This window comes from Schistocerca piceifrons, chromosome 3 (genome assembly GCF_021461385.2).
Source record: "Schistocerca piceifrons isolate TAMUIC-IGC-003096 chromosome 3, iqSchPice1.1, whole genome shotgun sequence".
In the NCBI taxonomy this organism is placed as follows: Eukaryota; Metazoa; Arthropoda; class Insecta; order Orthoptera; family Acrididae; genus Schistocerca; species Schistocerca piceifrons.
In genome coordinates, this window is record NC_060140.1 from 389,393,556 (window position 1) to 389,418,015 (window position 24,460).

A 24,460-nucleotide genomic window follows, 5' to 3' on the forward strand; every position below is an offset into this window, starting at 1 on the left:
CGAAGCACGGGCTGAAAATTCAGTTAAGGTTTGTAAGGGGTTCATTACTATTCGCTAGCGCACTTGAGCAGATGTAATTTTGATGGATAGCTCACGCGCTGCCTGTGATATGGAATATCTATACTACAATAGAATCGCAGATCAGAGCAGTGTTGGCAGTAAGTCGAGTTTAGTAGCTCGCAGAGAGCACTCTTGTTTTGTAGCTCGTACAGAGCACTTGGAGTTTTGGAGTTCGGACAGGACAGTGCAGCGGTTGATTTGTGTTGGGCCAGTCGTGCAGAACGATGTCGGTGCCTGAGCGATGTGGTATAAGGTAAAAAAAAAAAAAAATATAGTTCTTTGTTGCCGCTCCCATATGTTAATTGCCATAACTGATTTAACCACAATTGTCGTGATAAAGTCCCATGTAATTCCTTGCAGAAATGTTTCAAAAACAACTTTTGTTCTGAAGAAAACTTTTGCCAGTTATTTATCTGAGTTTAAAGTTTTTACGAATTTTTCCTGTCCATACTCGTGTTGATTAAGCAAAAGAAAATCAGTTGTTTTCCTACAAATGAAAATCTAGTGGCCAGCATTGCAATGGGGTGTGCCAAAAAATTTTTATTGGGGAAGATACATAGATAGCGTTATCCGGCGACATCATTGTGAGGTAAGAATTTTTAGTTTATTCAGGATGATTTCACAGGGCCGTGACGCAGCGCTGCTGACGTCAAAACATATTAATCTCGATATGCACTCAGTTTTTAATGGAAGATCACATTAAAACTTGAAATTTTATTATTGGAAAGAAATTTTTCTATTGGGAACTTAAACGAGATTTTCTGTTGGGAGGTTACACTGAATGTGAATATTATAGTTAGTTTTCTGTTGGGAGGTTACAGGTTACAAAAACAAATGGTCGAGGTTATCCGAAAGAATGATTCAGCATAAGGATCAACACAGTCTTCAGTGAAACTAAAAGGTGGAAAGGTGTCAACGTCAAGAGTATATTGAGAATTTCATTGATAAACACAGAGGAGAGAACAGACAGATGATATAAAGAGTACATACGAGAGAAGTAGCAGTATAACCGCGTGAGAAAAGAAGAAATTGGAGTCTATATAAAATACATAGCGGATCCAATAGTGGCGTGACAGTTTAACAGAACTCTGGAAGACTTAAGATCAAATAGGGCAGAAGAGATAGATAACATCTTTTCAGTGACCCCGGAGTCCCATGCTCTGCCCTCGCTGGTACCACACCGCTTTTTGTACTCGTCCATCGCGGCGCTCGAGTTAACAGCACCAAGTTTCGACACCTGAAGATGGGCGTATAAGAGACCGAAACCGGTCGTGTTCTAAATAAAAGAACTTACAACTGTAGCGATATTTTCAGCCTGTGGTAAGTAGGTATAACTTGAAACATTATCTGCCACTTTGGCAACTGGAAAACACATGTTCTTTCCTAAGAGCAATGTAGGACGTTGTTATAATTATCCTGTACAAAATACATCCCGTCTAATATGCCAGAAGAACTTCATTCTTTGGAAACTACTGTTATAAAATATTTATTATTCATTTTTACTCGTATGTCAGTAAAGTTAAGGATTCATTAACTTCATTTTTCCGAAAGGGTTATTTCGTTGTACGTTTGTCCCCATGACTGCAGACGTAACCAATTGAAAATATAAAACGTGTTAAATAAAAAACAAGTGTTTTATAGAACGATGTCGTCACGAAAATCTTCGATTTCATTGTGTAAAAATATTCTCGTAGTATAATGTCGTCTTTACTAAATTTACAGGTTCCCACTGGACAATACTTCAACGAAAAGACCAAGTTCGAGGACATAATAGATAAAATCGGAAGTAATGGAAGGTTTCAAATACGTATGAACATCATCTTCAATTTTTTGGCGCTGACTCTCTCTGCGATGTCCACTTTTGCAACACTGATTGCCCTCACAGTTCCGCCACACTGGTGTCACGTCCCTGGAAGAGAAGCCGCAAATATGACCGTGGAAATGTGGAAGAGTCTGACTATACCACGGTAAGTCTCACTTCAATTTGGAAACTTCAACTGAAGAAAACCGCAACAGGTCAGTCAAAACTGTTTATTAATTACGACGACTTTTGTGACGTTCTAGACACACCTTCAGTTGATATTTCAACACAGAATGTCTTTAAATATCCATCAGAGGAATTTGGAAATATATAATAATAAATAAAAAATATTCGTTTAACGACAAGGAAACAGTAGCGGAAAAGTATGGGGTGTAGCCATATGTGGCTCGGAGAGGTGGATAGTAAGGAAGTCAGGGCGGAAAAGACATCAGGTTTCTGAGGCGTGGCGTTGAAGTACGGTACAAAAGATATCATGTGCAGCGAGGATGAGCAAAGGAGAAGTCTTCAACAAAGCAAAGGAGAAGTCTTCAGTAACTCAGAGAAGAGGACTATCAAAGAGGCAAGGGACCGATGGGTTAAACAAAATGATTCAAATGGCTCTGAGCACTATGCGACTTAACTTCTGAAGTCATCAGTCGCCTAGAACTTAGAACTAATCAAACCTAACTAACCTAAGGACATCACACACATCCATGCCCGAGGCAGGATTCGAACCTGCGACCGTAGCGGTCGCTCGGTTCCAGACTGTAGCGCCTAGAACCGCAAGGCCACTCCAGCCGGCGATGGGTTAAACACCTACACATGTATAGACCCTTCATTGTGATATTAGTAGAATAAAAAAATGCCATAAACAATGCACGAAGAAAACTAATTAAGGACATTGGACAAAAAAAACAAGATCTGTAATTGGCACTGTACTATGGCCTGAAGACGCTTCTGGAAGATAGTAAAAAAGGGCAAACATAATTTTTACCTAACAATCAACCGCGTGAAAAAGAAAGAAGACGATCATATTAATATCAAAAAGTTACATAGGAAGTTTAAACACAACTATACAGTATTTAAAATCTTGTGAAATTTTTTGTAGCATTCGTTTATATGATACACTGAAGCGCATGAAGTTGTTAGTAATACCCAGATACAAGTAAGACAGCTCTTCAGGCCAGAAATAAGGATACGAACGCAAAATCGCGCAACGATGGTTTACCCAGAAGAGTATTGTGACTCCCAGTCGTCACTAACTTGAAGCTGAACCTGTGGTGCAAATAGTCTCACAATCCGTGAACAACACAAGGACGGACCCTGAAGCAAATGGCCAACTCTGATCTAAATATACCTCCTACCTGCTGAGGACTCAACTTTACGGAATTAATTGCTTCCAGTTGCTGACCTGCTATATGGTAGCTAAATGATAGGGCACAGTGTAAAACGGGGCAAGATATTCGAAATTCTGACAAAAATAGGGGTAATACATAGGGAAAGACGGGGAAACATACAATGTGTACAAGAAACAAGAGGTAAAAGTAAGAGTGAAGGATCAAGAACTAAGCGCACCTATTAAAAATCGTTTAAGACAGGATGTAGTCTTTCGCCTGTACTGTTTAACTTTCCTACTAATTGAGGTCTTTAAAAACGGTAAAGGAAACAGAGAGGCAGTTCTGACGTTGCGCTTCATAATGGAAGCGAGACTGAAGAAAAATGGAGACACGTTCATAGTATTTGTCGACCGGGAAAAACGTGTTCGACATCTACATCTACATCCATACTCCGCAAGCCACCTGACGGTGTGTGGCGGAGGGTACATTGAGTACCTCTATCGGTTCTCCCTTCTATTCCAGTCTCGTATTGTTCGTGGAAAGAAGGATTGTCGGTATGCCTCTGTGTGGGCTCTAATCTCTCTGATTTTATCCTCATGGTCTCTTCACGAGATATACGCAGGAGGGAGCAATATACTGTTTGACCCCTCGGTGAAGGTATGTTCTCGAAACTTCAACAAAAGCCCGTACCGAGCTACTGAGCGTCTCTCCTGCCAGAGTCTTCCACTGGAGTTTATCTATCATCTCCGTAACGCTTTCAAGATTACTAAATGATCCTGTAACGAAGCGCGCTGCTCTCCGTTGGATCTTCTCTATCTCTTCTATCAACCCTATCTGGTACGGATCCCACACTGCTGAGCAGTATTCAAGCAGTGGGCGAACAAGCGTACTGTAACCTACTTCCTTTGTTTTCGGATTGCATTTCCTCAGGATTCTTCCAATGAATCTCAGTCTGGCATCTGCTTTACCGACAATCAACTTTATATGATCATTCCATTAAATCACTCCTAATGCGTACTCCCAGATAATTTATGGAATTTCCAGTTGCTGATCTGCTATATGGTAGCTAAATGATAAGGGACAGTGTAAAACGGGGCAAGATATTCCTGACGTTGCGGTTCAAATGGAAGCGAGACTGAAGAAAAATGGAGACACGTTCATAGGATTTGTCGACATAAAAAGCAACAAGAACTAGCAAAAAGGGCATACCTGATGAAAGAAGTCTTGTATTATCAAACACAGTCGTTTATTTGAGGAAGAAATTTCTGATAATATACGTCTGGAGTACAGCAGTGTATGGTAGTGAAACAAGGACAGTGGAAAAACCGGAACAGAAGAGAATCGAAGAATTTGAGATGTGGTGCTACAGACGAATGTTGAAAATTAGGTGGACGGATAAGGTAAGGAATGAGGAGGTTCTGCGCAGAATCGGAGAGGAAAGGAATATCTGGAAAACACAGATAAGGAGAAGGGGCAGGATGATAGGACATCTGTTAAGGCTCGAGGGAAAGCCTTCCGTGTTACTAGAGGGAGTTAAAGAGGATAAAAATAGTAGAGGAAGACAGTGCTTGGAGTATAGCCAGAAACAATTCCGGACCTAGATTGCAAGTGCTACTCTGAGATGAAGAGGATGGCACAGGAGAGGAATTCGTGGCGGGCCTTATCAGACCAGTCAGAATATCAATGATTCAAAAAAGAGGTCTAGAATAATTCTATAAATTGCCTGTCCCATCAAATTTCGTTCCCTCTGAGAGAGATAACTGCGTACCTACTCTCAAATGTGAAATCTGCTTACTGTAGTCTACAGATGAATGAAGCAGACGGCAATGCAATTGATTGCTTTGTGATAATTTCATTTAGAACTGCTAAACTTTCATCTTAGGTGGCTTATATTTTCTAGAGTTGTAGTTCTGCTTTCGATTTTCCTTTCGCAGTCGACGAGGTTGCTATGAAAATTGATTGCCACATACAATGAGGATCCAAAAGATTATGATCATAGACAGCCGCGAGTTTGAGCATCACCACGTAGTGTTTCGGGTGCATGGCGTCGTAAGAAATGTACGTATGTGGGAGAGGAAATTGCCCTGCAAGTCGAGGACACTGTCTCTAGGGATGAGACATCTGGGCAAAATCAGCCACTGGTGCACTGTCTGGAAGGCGAAAATCGATCCTAAAACCAAGCTCAAGCTTCCCAACCACCTACTGGTTACAGGTGACACGAAATTGAGTTAATGTGACACAGTCAAATTACTTGGATTTACCCAAAGCAAGAGACTGACTAGTGGATCGCGCATAACGAGTATGATCGACGAGAGTTATGGCCTAATTAATGGTAGCTCTCTGTGGCAGACTATTAGGCAACATAAAATTGACAGTTTGGTGCACCAGCTCACTTCCACCACCTTGTGTGTTTGAGAAGCGTGGCCGATGGCAGCCGACAAACACATGGGGCCTGAATCTTCAAAACAATCTTTTTGGCGGAATAACGGGCGACCCCCTCCAAACTATACTCTCAACTTTCAGACTAAGGAACATTTTGGGCAGTCATCCATCAACCAAATCATCCAGAGAAGATCAATAATATTTTATACAAAACGACCTTTTTACACGACATTCTCACTTATTCATTAGAACAAGAACACTGAAATTCGCTTCATAAAAAAGAAATTTACGTCTCGTACGACACTTTATCGACTGACACACGTATACGGACTACGTAAAACTCACTTTCCTAATCGTATACAGCGGAATCTGAAATCAGACGAGCACATTGTTCTGTGAAGGTTCTGTTTGGGGAACTGTTATAGAGTCGATGCAGGCCGCAAATAGGGAAATCCACTGACAGAAGCAACTCTGACAGAGGACAGATTCGGAAACGGCGAAGCTAACCGACCGTTCACGTGATACATTCATTAGCATCTGTGGACAGTGGTTGAAGAACTGTGAAATTTCAGGTAGTCGCAAGGTGTTGGGCGTCAACGCCTCATCACTGAATGTGGCAACAAACTGTGAGATTTTGAAAGACTGTAAGGCTACGGCAGCTGTGTTTCAGAGCACACCGTTGATCGACATTACTAAACATAGGGCTTCTCACCAGTCAACACTCAAGTGTTCCGCGTTGAACCACCCCTTTTTCCGGGTACACTGCTTTTTGTGTCCTCATTCCTTTGTCCGTCGTGGGTTATTTCCAAGGTGGTAGAATTCCTTGACTTAGTCCAGTTCGTGATAAACAATCTTGATGTTCAGTTTCTCGCTATCTTCATTTCTGCTGCTTTTCATTACTTTTGTCTTTCTTCAGTTTACTCTCAATCCATTAAACTGCTCGTGCTATTCAACATATCCCGTAAATGTTGTTCATATTCGCTAAGGATAGCAACGTCATCAATGAACATATAACTGATATCCCTCCACCCTGGATTTTGATCTCATTCTTGAACCTTTTTTAAAAATTTCTTTCTCAGTTTGAACAGTAGGGGGCAAAGATTACATGCCTGTCTTACACCCTTTCTTATCCGATTACTCTGTTCTTTAGCTTCTAGTCATATTATTTCTCTGGGTACGTACTCTATGTTACCTGCCTTTTCCAATAGCTTACTTCTATTTTTCTTAGTATCTGTAACATCTTGCTCCATTTTACAATCTCGAACTTCTTCTGTGTCAACAAATCCTATGAATGTTTCTTAACTTTAATTTTTTCGGTCTCGCTCCATCATCGAGCGCAACGGCAGGACGGCCTCTCTGGTGCCTCTACGTCAGATCATTCCAAACTGATGGACGTCCAACAGATGCTTGATTTTCTTTTCCGTTCTTCTGTACGTATATTCTCATTAGCAGCTAGGATGCTTGAGATGTTAAGCTGATTGTGCGATAGTTCTCGCACGTATCAGGTCTTGCTGTCTTCTGAATTGTGTGAATGATGTTTTTCGTAAGTCTGATGGAATGTCGCGAAACTCGTAGATTCTACACACCACCTTGAAAAGTCATTTGGCTGCCGCTTTCCATAAGTATGGATTTACCTAAATTTTATTGCGAACCACATACATCCTATCTTGCTTGATGTCTATCCAGACTGCCACGGTTTCTCTCATGTCAAAAGGCCCGAATCGAGCTGCAGTGGTTTGAGGATCATGATGTATTTGCTGCCAAATGCGCCTGGTCTGAACCCGAAGGAACCTATCTGGGACGCCATGCGACACCATCTCCGGACCCATAAACCACCGGCCAGCAATTAACGTGAACTGCGTTGACTTATACGTAGACATATGGTATCGTACACCTTTGCAACATACTAAGGATCCACGGCACGCAGAATAGCTGCAGTATCACGTTCGACAGGTGGACCGGCCGCGGTGGCCGAGCGGTTCTAGCGCTTCAGTCCGGAACCGTGTGACTGCTACGATCGCAGGTTTGAATCCTGCCTCGGGCATGGATGTGTGTGATGTCCTTAGGTTAGTTAGGTTTAAGTAGTTCCAAGTTCTAGGGGACTGATGACCTCAGATGTTAAGTCCCATAGTCCTCACAGCCATTTTTTCCACAGGTGAAATAACACGCTATTATGCAGTTAATGGTAATGTCTTGGATCATCAGAGTATATTAAAATGTTGAAGAGTAAGTGACGAAGGGTCTTTTGTTGTATTGGCTGTACATTAACAGTACAACTGTCATTCTGCTTGGATGCATATTTTTTATGTAATTAAACACACTCTGCCCGTAGACATCCTACTAAGAGGTGTTTTTGTATGTTGGTGACAAAATAACGTACGCAATGTGCAAATGGTGTTTTACTCGGTGTAAAATACGAGATTCTCCGTAACAAGGTCAGAAATAGTTGCAAGGAAGGAACGTATTAAAACAGCCTATACCACAAAAGGACAAACACAGCGTCTTCCTATGGAGACATATGTTTAATGTTTACATTCTATATTGCTCATAATGTAGTGCAGTTCTCTATCTATAAAAGTAGACTTGTACGATAATTAGAAATTGAGATACTAATAGACTTAATGAAGTCTAACAAACCCTAAGTGAGACAAACAAGCCAGAAGCAATTTTGGAGTTTCCTATTGAAACATTGCGCTTTATTTTTCATAATTAAAATGTTCTGAACGTTTTCCTCCTGGATTTTCAATGTATCAAAAGAAAAAGTCATTCACAAATACATACTCAAATAGTGAACTACAATAATATTAAGTCTTTGTAAAGTTAAAAGAAAGTGCGGTATGGTACGTGCATAATTTCGACGTGGTGTTTTGGTTTCTTGTTGGTTACACTATGGATAATTTTAAATAAAAAGTTATCCACAATGACTAGCGGTGCAGGAAGACCTCAGAAACGTGTTATATGGTTTAGAGATAAATGTTTTAATGATATAGTTTTATTTATTACTAAGCGAAATTCGATGGCCATAATGAGTGAGAGATAATTATGAACAATCTTGGTTTTATCTCGAAAATGCGTACCCATACTCATATTTAGCAGCTGCAGTGTGTCAGTTAGTTTGTTCCATGATTTGTCTGCCTTAGTATTGTCAATGTATTATGGAGAAACAGTGTATAAAATGGGCCTGGTTTATTTAAAACTCCAGCAATGATAGTTTATGAAAATTTATAAAGGATTGTCTTGAGAACTATTTCCTTACATAACAACAATAAACAACTTGTGCATATCGCTTAAGTTTGAAAACATGGGTACCAGAGGTTTCGGTAAAAAAAAAAAAAAGGAATATGATAAATAGGAACTTTGGGCCTGTTTGGTTGTGAACAGTTTTATTCATACTAGTCCAATTAATATCAGAAGAGTTCTGCATTCGTTTGTGTATTTTTAATTTTAAGATTGTTGGAAGAAGCACAATGATGTTGAATTGATTTTTGATGTTGGTTTTTCTTCTTTTCTGATTTACTGCCAAACTACTACAGAATGGGGGTTTAATTGTTCTCTTTTCCATCGGTACGAAGGCGCTCTTCTAGGGTGCGAAACAGTGAAAATGTAAAAATAACAAATAAAGGATCTGTATAATTTTCGAAAAGCCTGAGACAATTAAAATCGAACATTAACAACTGATTTGGCAGGAGCGATTTTTGGATAAAGTGAAGCTGACATCTAGTCACCAACAAATTACGCAATACATTGTGCACCAAGCTTCATCCACACATCTCATTTACGAACAAAATATGAAAGGCGTTGAAATACGTCAACGTACAGGTAACAGTAGGTGGCCGAAACTATATTTATTTTCCCTATTTTTCTATGTTTCTTCTGTATTTTCCGTGTTTTGTCAGAATTCAAAAGCAAATGACAGTGGAAAAATTTTATACGTCTACTACATAGTATTCCACATAATTAGTTAAGTCAATGGAAGTCGAAAATATGCACAGTGACTCAAGTGTAACCCTTTACGTAATGGTTGATATCTTTGTACACAAACCACACGTGGTGAAGTGACGCACAAAGAATTTTTTGCCTGTTGATTAAAATTATTTGTGTTTTTAGAGACGAAAGAGGATACAGCAAGTGCCTTATGAAGACGCCTGGAAATGAAAATGTGACAATGTCTTGTACCCACGAATGGGAATACGACGACACCTGGTTTAGCTCCACTGCCGCTTCACAGGCGAACTGGGTGTGCGACAAGAGGATGTACCCCAACAAGCTCTATTCTATCAGCCGATTTGCGTCGATACCGTTTGGAGTTTTGCTGTTCTACTGTGGTGACAGGTTAGTAACCGACTAATTCCGAATTTCTTATTTTTCTTTGCACTTTCTGAGTAACTTCATTATTATTTAGCATGTTTTATTCCGAATCCAAGCAGACGGAGTGGATCCTTAGACAAGTGCAATTCATTTGCAATGAAGTCTGCCGCTATCATTGGGGAAATGGCATTTCAAACTGGGAATATTTGGGAGGATGTTGTCAGTTCTGAGATTAGTCTGATACCCAGAGGTGCCTTCCAAAATTTTTTTGCTTGGAATCAATGGAACGGTGTTAGTTTGCACCACGGAGACAGCACTATACTTGGTAACCTTATGAAGAGGCACACTACTAGTCCATATATTTCAGCCAGGTACCAGGGAAGTGGTTTTAGCACAGGGCTCAGAAATAGGGAGTACTCTGGAGGTGATTTCCAGCAGTTCCTGAATTTGCCTTATAATGAAGGAATAATGCTCGAAAACCATCGTTAACACTTGTCTATTGGAACTGTTTCCAATTTATTGCTGTAACAAAAGTATTCCATTTAAATAAGACTGATATCTGGATACAATCGATTTTGTGTTTTTGAAAGTTGATAACTTAACATTTATTAATCCTCAAATCCAGCTCGATTTTCGGGGGATGTTGATGGCACCATTCAGTCTATTTAAAATTAGACAGTACGCTTACTTGGCGTGTTACTATCATTTGGACAACCGGTAGTGGGTCTTCTATCCATCGTCACAATTGGCTCTAATATGGCGTAACGTATATTTATTTGACATTCCCGTCATTTGGGATTGAGGTAACGTACATAGACGCACATTACCCTCTTTTTAATCACGTATCCACCTCAAGAAGTTTTTATAAGCTACAAAACCAATTGTGGTCCCATAAAGTATCTTACATACAGCTATTTGCGGTTTTTATTCCACTGGATTTATTTATCTGCTCCTGCCTTTACACCGACCACCCACTGAAATAATTTTTTCTTCCTTAGCAAAAGGAGACTAAAAACGGTGCTGCGAAAAAAAGTGAGTGGATTGGATTCTTGCTGGGTAAACCAAGGCTTCTCTTTTGTAACAACTGCTAGTTCATTACTGACAAAGTGGTGATCAATTTTCACAAGCATGTCGAATGGGATCTTCAATACCCCTCCCGAATATACGTCAACAATACTCTGATGAAGTGGATTAAACTAATTTAAGGTATCAACGACACAGGCTAGTCGCAGTAGCGGGTCGGCGATGTCAATCCCCTATTGATGAATACAACTCCAGAGCTCTAATAACATTCTCGCCTTCAGTCAAGGAGCTTCGTACTATTACATAATGGAGATAGCGTACGGGTTTCGAAACTCATCACTTCAACGTCACGTAGCAAAATTTACCACGTTGAAGTCAGTGATATGTGTACTTATTATAGCAACTAATAAAGAAAATTTCTCTTTGTGAAGCGGAATTATTAACTTAAAGATGTACTACTAGAGAAAAATCGAATGAATTGGATCCCTGCAATGAGCCATAAATTAGAAATGTATGTCGAGGATAGTAATGTTCTACCTCATATGTGGTGTAAACCATCACCTTTTCTTCTCACAAGCCCCAGAATAGATTTAAAGAGAACTAATTTTAATGTGAATCTCTCCGTAAACGATTTTTAGGATTTTTTGGTAGTATTTAAGTTGAAAGCCTCAGTTTTAAATCAGTGAATATCAAGGACTTGAAAAAGATAGATTCCCTTGACTGTCCAGCAGTTTCTCGTGTTCATGCTGCCTGGATAGTTTACCAGATGCGTCTACAGTGTACTACGCTGAATTATTCGTGATTCTGAAGCTGGTGGAGAAGATGAGGTAAGACCATTGGAGATGTTAATCAACTACAATTCGCTTGGTGCTCTTCTTTCAACACATACACCCACGGGAAAAATGGTATAGAGGCTTTAGGATACTCTCTCTTTGCTGCAGCAAACTGGAACAGAGGTTTTTTCTGATAGTCACTAAGGGTCATGGGAAAGAGTTGTTGTAGCCACCAAGGAGTTCTGTGGGAGTGACAGAAGAACAAACTTCCAGTTCACCGGTTATGCATTGGCTGGAGGAAAAACAGCTTGAGGTGAGGGAAAACGAACTTAGGCTGTGTTACCAACTTCTACGTAACGCCCCATCTTCCTGTCACCCGAACGATGTTAGGTCTCACCCACCCTCTTCGAATAGGCCCTTCTACACGTATTCCACATTTTTCTCTATGTACTGACTCTTTTGTAATGCCTGTGGTCTACTCATTTTGGTACTGCCTATTTTGCGGCAATGCCTTTTGTATTCTGACAAGAGGGCCAGTGTTAATTTTTGTGGGGATCTGTTTTGGCTGATGACGAGATGTTATTGCTGAAACTTTTAAAATTTTGTATTTTTGCTAGTATTTTCTAGACTCCTGCATAAGCTTTTAAGTTGTAGATTTGTGCTAGTGGTTGAACGTCTTTTAGTCCCTGGATCATCATGTTATTTTCGGATCACTGACCTTATCGTGAGGCAGCAAGTATAAGAGCAACACTAGAACAATCTCACATAAAAGAAGCTACCATACTATAATCAGAGAATCAAGTGCGAACAAAATGAATCCCATTCATCATACTGATCGAGTGTTCGAAGCTAGTAGGTGTGGAGTGTTTATGCTGCTGAGGAGAGGCTCTGCTCTATGACGTCATTCATAATGGACACTTCGTTTCTGCTCTTCTGGAACTGTCAGCAGTTTTCAGTTGCTTAGCGAATTTGTTACCACGTCTTCACTGCTTAGTCAAACTGCTGCTAGGTGTTGTTGTGTCCTGCATACTTCCCCTTATGTAATGCCTCGAGTGTAAGGAAGACAGGTCAGCCTGTGCTCTTCCAACTATTTTCTGCTGAACTGGCTCACAGCCGCACACTTGGGTGTCAAGGTTACTGTCTTCTTGGACAAGTAGCGATACTGAAATTTTTACGCTTCCTGGCTAGTAGCTTTTGATATTTCCACTTGACTATCCTAACTTAGTAAATTTTACTCTTCCACTTCCTTACTAGTTTGTCGAGTAACATGCCCCTGCATTTTAACAAAATTCGTTCCGAATTTTATCCTTTTCTCTCTGTTTGGTTAATTATCTTGCATATTTGCATCTACTCTCAACCTTTAGCTCGTTTATCCTAGCTCAACACTATTTTTCTAGCTTGCTTCTATTTACAATTTACTCTAAAATCTTTTACTTGCAGGTACGAAACCATACCGAAGAAATTTCATGGACGGTTGTCCCCTTTGCACGATTTATTCTCTTTCTGAGACCGCATGGAGAAAAGCTAATATCTCTATAACATTAGTGGTTGATACACAGACTGTAACGATATTTTGTTTACGCTTCTCTTGCTATCTCTGTACAGCCATTTGACCGACAGAAATTTGACCTCTTTGTGCAATGACTAATTAATTTATTGCCCGTGGTAGAGTGCGATCTAAAGCTTTATTCGTAAAGGTTACGTTTTGCATAGGTAACACACTAGAAGGTTTCTCCGGCCAATTCAACATTGGTCGAGTTCTCGTATTTATCGTAGTATCTGTAATCTTAGCAAGCAGATGAAACTTTTTTCCCGGACACATTACTCTTGGTTCCACATACTAATAGACTACTTTGTTTTACCTCTAATTTTTTCATCCTTATTACTGTAGTAATTTACTATTACTGTCTCTGGCGAAAACATCGAATATAACCTATGACTGCCAATCCTCAGAAAATATGGTTGCGGCATTGATACTACTTTGTTACACGCTGGAGCTTCCGTAATTCATAGGGACAACTGAATTTCAGTTTGAACCACCTGAACGGGAGAAATAGTGACTAACTTCTTGACACAACTGTAAGAGCTCCTATTAACATAACAACATGTGTATCTCTTTGTTCTGACAAGTTACACTTCATTACTCTGCACTTGTATCCACTTATCGATAATTTTCCATTTGACATACATATGGATTGTGAAACAATGGTAACCATAATTTTAACTTGAAACTGAAAACTGTATGTTAATTTACAGCCTTTCTCGATCTGAATAAACATGAACTGTAGAAACATGGAAGAAGAACGTTGTTTTACTTTTAACTAATGGTAAAACGTGTTGCATCCCCGTTAGAAATTCTTTTTCCTTTTGCTGCAATCCCAAAGAAACTACTGTCGTTTTAACTATGTTGTACTTATCTGTCTATGTGCGACGTAGAGTTTTGCTTCTTGTACCCTTTCAATTTACATCCTTGCACCCCCTAAGCTACTCGCTAGTTCGCATAGCAATCCGGCTTCTCGTCTAACGTCCATAACTGATTCAATATCTCTCTTAGGTCTATTCAATCTTGCGGTCGTTTCTCGTGTATGCTGTTGCAACTCTTGTTATTTTGTGCATACTTATCATTCTGCTTGACACTCCCTGTTCCATGTTTGTGTAATATGCCAACTAAAAGCGGTTTCTGTGTTCCTTGCCATTTCTTGTATTATCCCTATTGTACTATTTAAATCTGTGACGTCATTGTTATCTTCTGTCCCCAATATTGTTTTTAATAATTTCCTACCAGCATCTGACCGACGTCTTTTCTTTTGTAATAGTTTCTGGAATAATCTCTGTGATGAGCTGTAACTGAGCACAAAGTTTTTGATAGGAGAAATTCAGTTCCTGGTATCCGTTCTGTACATGTGTTAGCATTTCCCCTTTTACTGTTTCCATAGATATATTTGTGAACATACTCTGCAAACTCCGATTTTCCTCCCAGATTCCATTTTCCAACGGCTGGATTTCAATTACCTCTGCTTCACTCACAAAAAATGGCTCTGAGCACTATGGGACTTAACATCTTAGGTCATCAGTCCCCTAGAACTTAGAACTACTTAAATCTAGCTAACCTAAGGACATCACACATATCCATGCCCGAGGCAGGATTCGAACCCCGGACCGTAGCAGTCCCGCGGGTCCGGACTGTAGCGTCCAGAACCGCACGGCCACCGCGGCCGGCACTTCACTCACATAAAAGAACATTATAGCCATGATAATATACTGTGGCGTTATCTTCGACATCACGTAGGAGAAAGAAATTACCCAGAATCCCCTACTTACGAAAAATGTGTATCTCACTGAAAACTACTATAGAAAACTAAAAACATAATATCAATCGATGTAATCCAACACGAAATTAAACAGAATACACCGCTACTTTATCACTTATCCCTAGATCTAAGCTCATGAGGTACACTCTGAGATACTCTTGATCTTCCTGGTAATTTCTTTTTCTGCTGTAAAGGTGCAGCTATTTGCAATAATGAATCGACTATACCCTGGATTTTTTAGTTGTACACACTCAACAGGCATATTAAATAGACATCCCTGTCCAAAAGGTGACTATCACGTAGGGGATTAACATTTTCACAATGGTACTGTGGACTCGTCCCATACTATCATCAGCTTCTGGATGGAACGGACTAAAATACGATTTCGTTATTTTCAGTAAGCAACATAACTGTTTCGTCAGATTAGATATAAAACTAGTTCCTTGACTTGTTACTATAGTTTCTAGTACAAAAAACTTAATTATCCATTTGTCAACCATGGCTTGAAGTGCAATACTCACTTTTTGATCCGGTATTGCTATCATTACAAAGTATCTTGAAAAATGGTCGATGATCGTTAGTACATACTTATTACATGCTGAAACAGACCCAATATGTCAAGTCATACATTTTGAAAATGTTTTTTCGAGTCTGCTAATCTATGAAGCTGCACCTTTAGCTGACTCAAATCTGTTCGTTGAGGACATGGAATGCAATATCTTACATATTGCTCCACAACATCACATTGTGTTCTCCACCAAAATCTTTCTGCGTCTCGTCTTCAGCAGCTCCCCTGTCTCCATATCCTGATAGTATCGTCATGTGCTGGTCGTAAACCTCAGTTCATAGTGTTTCAGGAATGATGACGAGTGGTCTGCATTAGCCGACTTGCACAGTACCTCTTCTTGCTAAAGAAACTATGGTGGTTTACTGTACGCTTGGCATTCTCTATCCACTGCTTGTGTCCTTTTAAAATCTACTTAACTCAATACCGATGCTTGCAAGACAGCAAACTGAGCGTATCCACATTCGTGTGTTTGATACCAGGTTTGTGAAGTACTTCATACTGGAACTCACAAATATTTTAGGGCCAATCTTGTTGAACTATAATGACTTCACACTTACGGCCATATTGGTAGCAATGTAAATATGGAATATGATCATCAAAGCTAACATCCGCTTTTCTGTAGTAGGATAATTGCGCTCAGCTTTATTCAAGTGATGGGGCACACAAGCTACAGAATATTTTTGTACGTCTACGGTCTGACTGAAAATGATGCCCAAAGCTGTATCGCTTGCATCATTTAATAATGTTGTTGTTGTGGTCTTCAGTCCAAGGACTGGTTTGATGCCGCTCTCCATGCTACTCTATCCTCTGCAAGCTTCATCTCCCAGTACCTACTGCAACCTACATCCTTCTGAGTCTGTTTAGTGTATTCACCTCTTGGTCTCCCTCTACGATATTTACCCTCCGTGCTGCCCTCCAAAACTAAATTGGTGATCCCTTGATGCCTCAGAATCACACGATTTAATTCGACTACATTCCATTATCCTCGTTTTGCTTTTGTTGATGTTCATCTTATTTCCTCATTTCAAGACACTGTCGATTCCGTTCAGCTGCTCTTCCAGGTCCTTTGCTGTCTCTTATCGGCGAAGCTCAAAGTTTTCATTTCTTAATAATAATATAATGATATAAATTATTAAGTAAAACCAGGAATAATTAGTACAGGATCTGAAGTCAGTATCTCCTCCAAATTTCGGAACGATGCTTGACGTTCTGATGTCCACTGAAATGTAACTCCTGTTTCTAGTAATCTAGTCAATGGTTACGCAATTTCTGCAAAGCCTTTGACAAATTTTCGATAATAAGTCGCCTATTGTAATATCTCTTTATATTCGATGAATTTTTCTGATACAATTCTACCCTTGAATTACGTTTACTGATTTTCTATCTTCATACTCGCAGAATCCATGCGCAAAGTAATTTCATACAATAGCTATGCCAGGAGCGCATAATTATTCTTTGTAGTACTCTCTCTGGCGGTTGTTAAAAAAAATAAAAGCTTCCGAGATTGTCTTCGTGCCGATTATCCTGAGCTTTGAGTGAAGAATTGTAATCTGAATATTGCGATTTATGACAAAAGATAACTGATACGGAATTGTACGATTAAAAGGGATATATATATATATATATATATATATATATATATATATATATATATATATATATATTGCTCCTTCATACAATAGATGTGTAGAGCCTACCATTCTACATTATTTGACATTTGAGAATTAATGATATTCATCGATATACTGCGTAGTTGTTAATCAGAAGGGAACTTCCGAAAGACTGGATACGAACCTGCATCTAACGATCCAAGAGCTCCATTACTTCTTCGGAAGGTTAAACTTCATCAAAGCCAAATATCCGCTTGATCTGTGGTTTCCCGACTGATTGTACAACGCTCCCAAAATTACGAGGTATTTTATTCGTACAGCTTAGCAGACGCACGAGCCTGCACAGAAGAAGAATCATCGCCTGATTCCATTCTAACAAGTACAATTCTGAATCATTTTGAGTGACTGAGTTATGATTGGGTTTCCTATTATGAATGACTGATTGCTCGAACGAATTGAGAACTACATAATTACATAGATAGGAGGAAAAATTACACTATCCATTTGGTGGGAGGAGTGGGCATCATTTATACTGTACATTTTGCTCGCATTCTACATATACATCTGCGTGATTATTCCGCAATTCACAGTTAAGTGGCTGACGGGGATTGATTGAACCACTTTCACACTATTTCAATACCCTTACACTCCTAAATAACATAGCGCCAAAAAAACGAAAGCTTATTTGTGTGAGCTCTTATTTCTCTTATTTTATTACAGTCCCGTAGGTGGGTGTCAACAAAATGTTTTCGCATTTGGAGGACAACTTTGGAAGTCGAAATTTCGCGATGAGATCTTGATGCAAGGAAAAAGGCCTTTGTTTTAATGATTGACACTCCAATTCACGTAGCATGTTCGTGGCACTCTCTCCCGTATGTCACGTTAATACAAAACGAGCTGCCCTTCTTTCAACTTTTAGACGTCCTCTGTCAATCCTGTCTAGCAAGGATCCCATACAGCACAGCAGTACTCGAGTGGAGGACAGGCAAGTGTATTGTAGAGAGTCTCTTTGGTAGATCTGTTGCATCTTGTAAGAGTTCTGTCAATACAACGAAGTCATTTGCTTGCTTTCCCCACAACATTATCTAAATGTGCATTTCGATGTAATTGGTTCGTAATTCGAATTCTTAGGTGTACAGTTGAATTGCCAGCCTTTAGATTTGTATGACGCATTTTGTGACCGAAATGTAGCAGATTTCATTTAGTACTCATGCGGATGATCCCACACATTTCATTATTTATGGTCAACTGCCACTGTTCGTACCATAGGGGTGTCTTGTCTAAATCACTTTGTAAAATTGGGTTTTGATCATCTGATGACTTTACTAGTCGCTAAATGCCAGCATCATCTGCTACAATCTAACAGGTCTGCTCAGGTTGTCTTCCAAATCTTCTAAGTGATAGTGCTCCTGAACTAACTCTTAAAAATTATTTTCGAGGAAAGCATTTGGTACGATTTTGGATGAGGTTCTATGCCTATAACTGATATTAAACATGTATTTTCGCTAACATATCTAGGGCAGATTGAGATCAGCACCAAGTATAATTGTGCGAATGGGGTACGCATCTAAAACAAGATTCAAGTCGTCTTTGAACTGTATGGCAACTTTATCGCCAGAGATGAAATGTATGTAAGAGCAACCAAATATTAATTTATAGTAACCATACTAACTTACACGAACTATCTACTTTCGCTACAATATACATTACTTGTAACACCAAGAAAGAGGCCACCACCAGCTGTATTTAACCAATCCTTTTTGATCACCGTTACGCTGTTATGTAAAATTTTGGCTGTATCTATAACGATTTGTGCTTTTGTGATTTCTACACCATTATGCAGTGCCTGTGTTGTTCTAACGTTCTTTGCAAATGTCCGAAGGGACAGGCACTGCAGTGATAGACAGCCGTATGAAATACGAGAATCATATTCACATTTGCGAATGTTGCTAAACTTCGATTGCACTATTCATTGGTGATAATAGAAATACTTGCATAGACTGGGAATCGAATCCTGATCTTCGACTTTGTGCGAGCAGTCACCTTGACTGTCTCGACCACCCTAGCACGGTCCCAGAACAGATCCAAACTTCCATACGTCAACGCTAATAACTGTTCTTCGATTTTGATCATACGTCTTTATGTGCACAGGATTCACAGTATCTGTGCGAGTGTAAGTTGTAGACGGTAGCGGTGACATATGGAAGTTTGAGTCAGTCCAGAGAGCATGCTCTGGTGACCGAGGTGTTCAAGGCAACTGATCGTGTAAGGTGGAAGATCTGGGTTTGAGTCCTGGTCCATGCAATGATTTTCATTGTCACCAGTGCATAGTGTAGCCGAAGTATAGCAATATTCCCAAATGCGAATATAATTCTCTTACTACAGCGCTTTCTATTAGCGCCTGGAATCTGATTCCTTCCAATCACAGCTACGACTAAGACCTGTGGTTCCTAGGTCAATCCCTGTCCTGTGTTTGACTTGCAGTTGTACCAATATGAGCCGGCACCTGCCGTTTGTTGCTCCCTGTGCTCTTCATGTTCCACGTCTTGTATGACTCCTCCCGTGTATGCACACAGAGCGCACACTGGATTTCTTCCCCTCCTTGGTAGGCGTATCCCTGAGGGCCTCCATTACAAGATTAACGTTGGAGCTCTCAACTAGCAATAATCCTACACACTGTAACTACCTGCAACATGCAGCAGAGAGGCTTCTTCTAAAACAGGTCAAGTACCTGCATCTGACTCAGGTTCTTTATCAGTCACAGATAGCTCCTTAAACGTATTCATCGGAGGAATCAGGTCTTTTGATAGACTCCTCATAAAGTCCTTCATTGCCTGCATCACCTTAGGGTGGCGTCCCACTCATCCTCAGTGTGGGCGATAAACCGGGCATAAGCAGTAATGAACTGATTTGAGGGACACGTGGGGCGTGCCGGACGTCCTCGGCTCTCCACATCTGGTCACTCACAGCGTCAAACTATTTCACTGAAGCCAGCATTGTCTGGAGCAAAAGCTCACCAACGCAGCAGTCACAGTTACTATCCATATTAAAGATGGTGGAACTCTACATTACACAATTATTAAAACGTTAGACTGTGCCTGGTAAGTACACAAACACACAAGAAATTTCAGGATTAATCTAGTAACCACAGAGGTATGTCAAGAAAAAGGTCAACTCAGTTTGGAGGTCGTAAAAATAATTCACAAATGAACGCTGTACTTGCCTATGCTGCTGCAACAACCGAAGCATCCACCTTCACTGGCTGTCTGACCGGCACTGAACAGTTGAAACAAAAATAAAAGCCTCTGGCCATACTCTACACTACTGAGCCTAGTTTCTGCAGGATACGTAAGCAGTGCCTGGTGCATTGGACAGGCTGTTATATCCGGTGAAGCAGGAATTTAATCTCTCTTCAGGGCCTGAAAGAACCATGCTACAAAGGGGGCCAGACACTCGGGCGATCTGTCGCAGGATGATATTTGGCATCTTTGTAACTGCATGCAGGAAGGCAGGCCAAATTTATCGGCAGAGGAGGATATACTATATACTGTTGCGACTGTTGGGGCACACTTTGCTACTAACTGTGTGTGTCGTTGAGTTTGAGTTTATTTTAATTTTTAAAATTTTTTTTGAGTCGTCAGTATACTGACAAACTTGATGCAGCCCGCCACGAATTCCTGGGCTGTGCCAAACTCTTCATCTCATGGTGGCACTTGCAGCCTACGCTCTCAGCTGTTTGTGGGAAGTATTCCTATGACTGTCAGCTTTCAGCTCTACAGCGCCCTTAGCACCATGTACGTTATTCCTTGATGTCTTAACAAATCTCATATCATCCTGTCACCTCTTCTTGTTAGAGTTTTCCATGGATTTCTTTCCTCTTCGACTCTTCCCAGAACCTCCCCATTTCTAACATTATCAGTCCGCCTAATTTTCAGCACACGTCTGTAGCACCACATCCCAGACGCTTCGATTCTCTTCTGTTCTAGTTTTCATACAGTTGCTTAGAATTTTAATTCCACTCTTGAACCTGTCTTTTATTTTCATCATTCCTTCTTCGACGTATAGTCTGAACAGTAGGGGCAATATGCTATGTCCCTATCTCACACAATTTCTAATCCGAGCATTTCGTTCTTGGTCTTCCACTCTTATTATTCCCTCTTCGCTCTTTGTATACCTTGTATATTAACTGTCTCTCCCTATATCTTACCCTCATTTTCCTCAGAATTTCGAACATCCTCCCTCCTTTGACACTGTAGAATGGTTTTCACGGTCTACTAATCCCATGAACTTGTCTTGATTTTTCTTTAGATTTGCTTCCATTATCAATGGAAACATCAGAACGCCTCGCTGGTGCCTTTTCCTTTCCTAAAGTGAAACTGATCACCATCTAACTCAGCCTCGATTTTCTTTTTCATTCTTCTGTATATTATTCTTGTAAGCAACTAGAATGCATTAGCTGTTAAGCTGATTGTGGGATAATTACCACACTTGTTAGCCTTTGCAGTCATAGGGATGGCGTGGATGATATTTTTCCGAAATTCAAATGGTATATTGCCAGACTTACACAGTCTACACACCAATGTGAATAGTCGTTTCGTTGCCCCTACCTCCAATGATGTTAGAAATTCCGTTGGAAGATTATGTATCCCTTCTGCCTTATTTGACCTTAAGCTTTCCAAAACTTTTCTAAATTCTAATTCTAATATTCACTTTTATATCGACTGCTGTTTCTTCTTCTATCACATCAGACAAGTCTTCCTCCTCATATAGGCCTTCAACGCAGTTTTTTCACCCACCCGCTGTCTCCTATGCATTTAACAGTACGATTCCTTTTGCACTCATAATATTACCATCCTTGCTTTTAATTTCATTGAAGACTTTTTTGCCTTTTCTGTCCTGTTCCTTTTCGATTTCTTCACATTTTTCATGCAGCCATTTCGCCTTATCTTGCCTGCACTTCCTCTTTATTTCAATCCTCAATGACTTGTATTTCTGTATTCTAGCATTTCCCTGAACGTTTTTGTATTTCCATTTTTCATCTATCAACTGAAGTATTTCTTGTGTCATGCATGGTTCCTTCGCAGTTACATTCTTTGTACCTATGTTTTTCTTTACAACTTCTGTGATTTCTGTTCTTAGAGATACCCATTCCTCTTCAGCTGAACTGCCTACTGAGCTATTCCTTATCTCAGTATCTACAGCCTTAGAGAACTTCAAGCATATCTCCTCATTCCTTAGTACTTCCGTATCCCAGTTCTTTGCGTATTCATTCTTCCTGACCAATCTCTTAAACTTCAGCCTACTCTTCATCACTAGTACATCGTGATTTGAGTCTATATATGCTCCTGGATATTCCTTATAATCCAGTATCTGATTTCGAACTCTCTGACTGGCCATGATGTAATGTAATTGAAATCTTATCTTCCCCTATTTCCCGTCCTTTTCCAAGTATACGGCTCCTCTTGTGATTCTTGAACAGAGTATTCGCTGTTACTGGATGAAATTTGTGACAGAACTCAGTTAGCCTTTCATCTCTCATTCCTAGTACCAAGCCCATATTCTCTCGTAACCCTTTCTTCTACTCCTTCCCCAAGAACTGTATTTCCAGTCCCCCATGAGTACTAGACTTTCTTCTCCCTTTACGTACTGAATTAGCCGTTCAATATCCTCGCATATTTTCTCTATCTCTTCATTTCTGCTTGCTACATCGTCATGTATATCTGAACCATCGTTGTCGATGTTGGTTTGCTGTCGATTATGATAAGAACAACACTATCACTGAACTGTTCACAGTAAGACACTTTCTGCCACACCTTCCTATTCATAGCGAATCCTATTCCTATTATACCATTTTCTGCTGCTGTCGATGTTACCCTATACTCATCTAACGAGAATTCCCTGTCTTCTTTCCATTACATTTTACTGAACCCACTATATCTAGTTTTAGTCTTTGCATTTCTCTCTTCAGATTTTCTAGCTTCCCCACGACGTTCAAACTTCGGACGTTCCACGCCCTGCCTCCTAGAACGTTATCCTTCCTTTGGTTATTCAGTCTTTTTTAATGGTCACTTTCCCCTTTGCATTCCTCTCCCGGAGATCTGAACGTGGTACTGGTCAGGAATCTTTGAGACTGGTGAGGTCATGATGACACTTTCTAAATTATAGGCCACATATTCTGTGGATACACATTATGCACCTTCAGTGCAGTGGTTTCTATTGCCTTCTGCATCGTCAAGCCGTTGACCATTGCTGATTCTTCCACCTCTAGGTGCAGTTTCCCACCCCAAGGTCAAGAAGGTGCCCTGAATCTCTGTCCACTCCTCCGTCCTCTTTCAGAAGGCTGTTGTCAAAATGAGGGCGACTACCTATGCCAGAAGTCTTTGGCTGACAAAACTGATGATTTTGTTAGCGTATACTATATATTTCTAGAATGAAGAACTACTTGTCACATTATTTGAGGGGTTGGAAGTGCAAGCGGTACAAGTGGGGTTTCACAAAACAAATGATCTAAATAAACATTTGGCAAGCAAGCTAAAACGTGGATCCCTTCTGAGCAAAATCACTTCAATCGATTTCCCGTATAATGCCATATTCTGTGACGATCAAATTTAAGCTCCAAGCCAGTGCCTGGGCTGCATTTAGAATGCAACTAGTCCAGATGAAATGGCGAGCGGGAGGAGAATTCCTGATCCTTAATGAAGGTTCGGGTATTTAACTTTTTGAGAGTACAACGATAGTGAAATTTGTGTGCTTTCAAGAGTTCTTATAGTAATATTTAATTCATGTTTAAATAGGCCGTAATTTGAAATACCGCTTGTACATGTCGAGGCAAAATGAGCACACGCACATTATAGATCGTAAGGTCTCTGAATTTGGACATGCATATACGGAATGTGATAAAGATTTTGGCCTCTCTGAAAAGGCAAGGAAACACTTCAGACATGTGTTACTTCCCCAAGACAGAAAGCAAGTGGTGAAGAAGCTCAGTAGAACACGTTCGGTAGTGGAAACGAAGACAGAAACTTTCCTTTAATTAAAGCTATGGATGCCATAGAAGAGGATAAGGTTGCTAAAGACGCAGAAGGAAACAAAATACAAAGGAAAGTAAACCAGGTGGATATGAATCAGCAAAGATAGTCCTCTAACAGTGCAGTGAAAGCATTCATTATTCATAGAAGCGGACTTTACGAGGCCCAGGACTGGTCTGCCATCGATACCTCTTCTTGAGCCTATGCGTCAAGATAAGTTTGAAATAAAATTTGAGGACTGGAAAATTCTTGGGGAGAT

The 24,460-nt window shown here is 40.1% G+C and overlaps 1 protein-coding gene across 2 annotated transcripts in view; it reads left to right on the forward strand.

Annotated features, from left to right (window-relative positions):
* LOC124789400 (solute carrier family 22 member 7-like) overlaps positions 1-24,460 on the forward strand; it is a 90,225-nt gene that overhangs the window by 19,011 nt on the left and 46,754 nt on the right. For both annotated transcript variants that reach the window (XM_047256739.1, XM_047256740.1), the window contains exons 2-3: positions 1,783-2,027; positions 9,688-9,912. In XM_047256739.1, the coding sequence (XP_047112695.1) occupies positions 1,783-2,027; positions 9,688-9,912 (470 nt within the window). The remainder of the gene's footprint in view (positions 1-1,782; positions 2,028-9,687; positions 9,913-24,460) is intronic.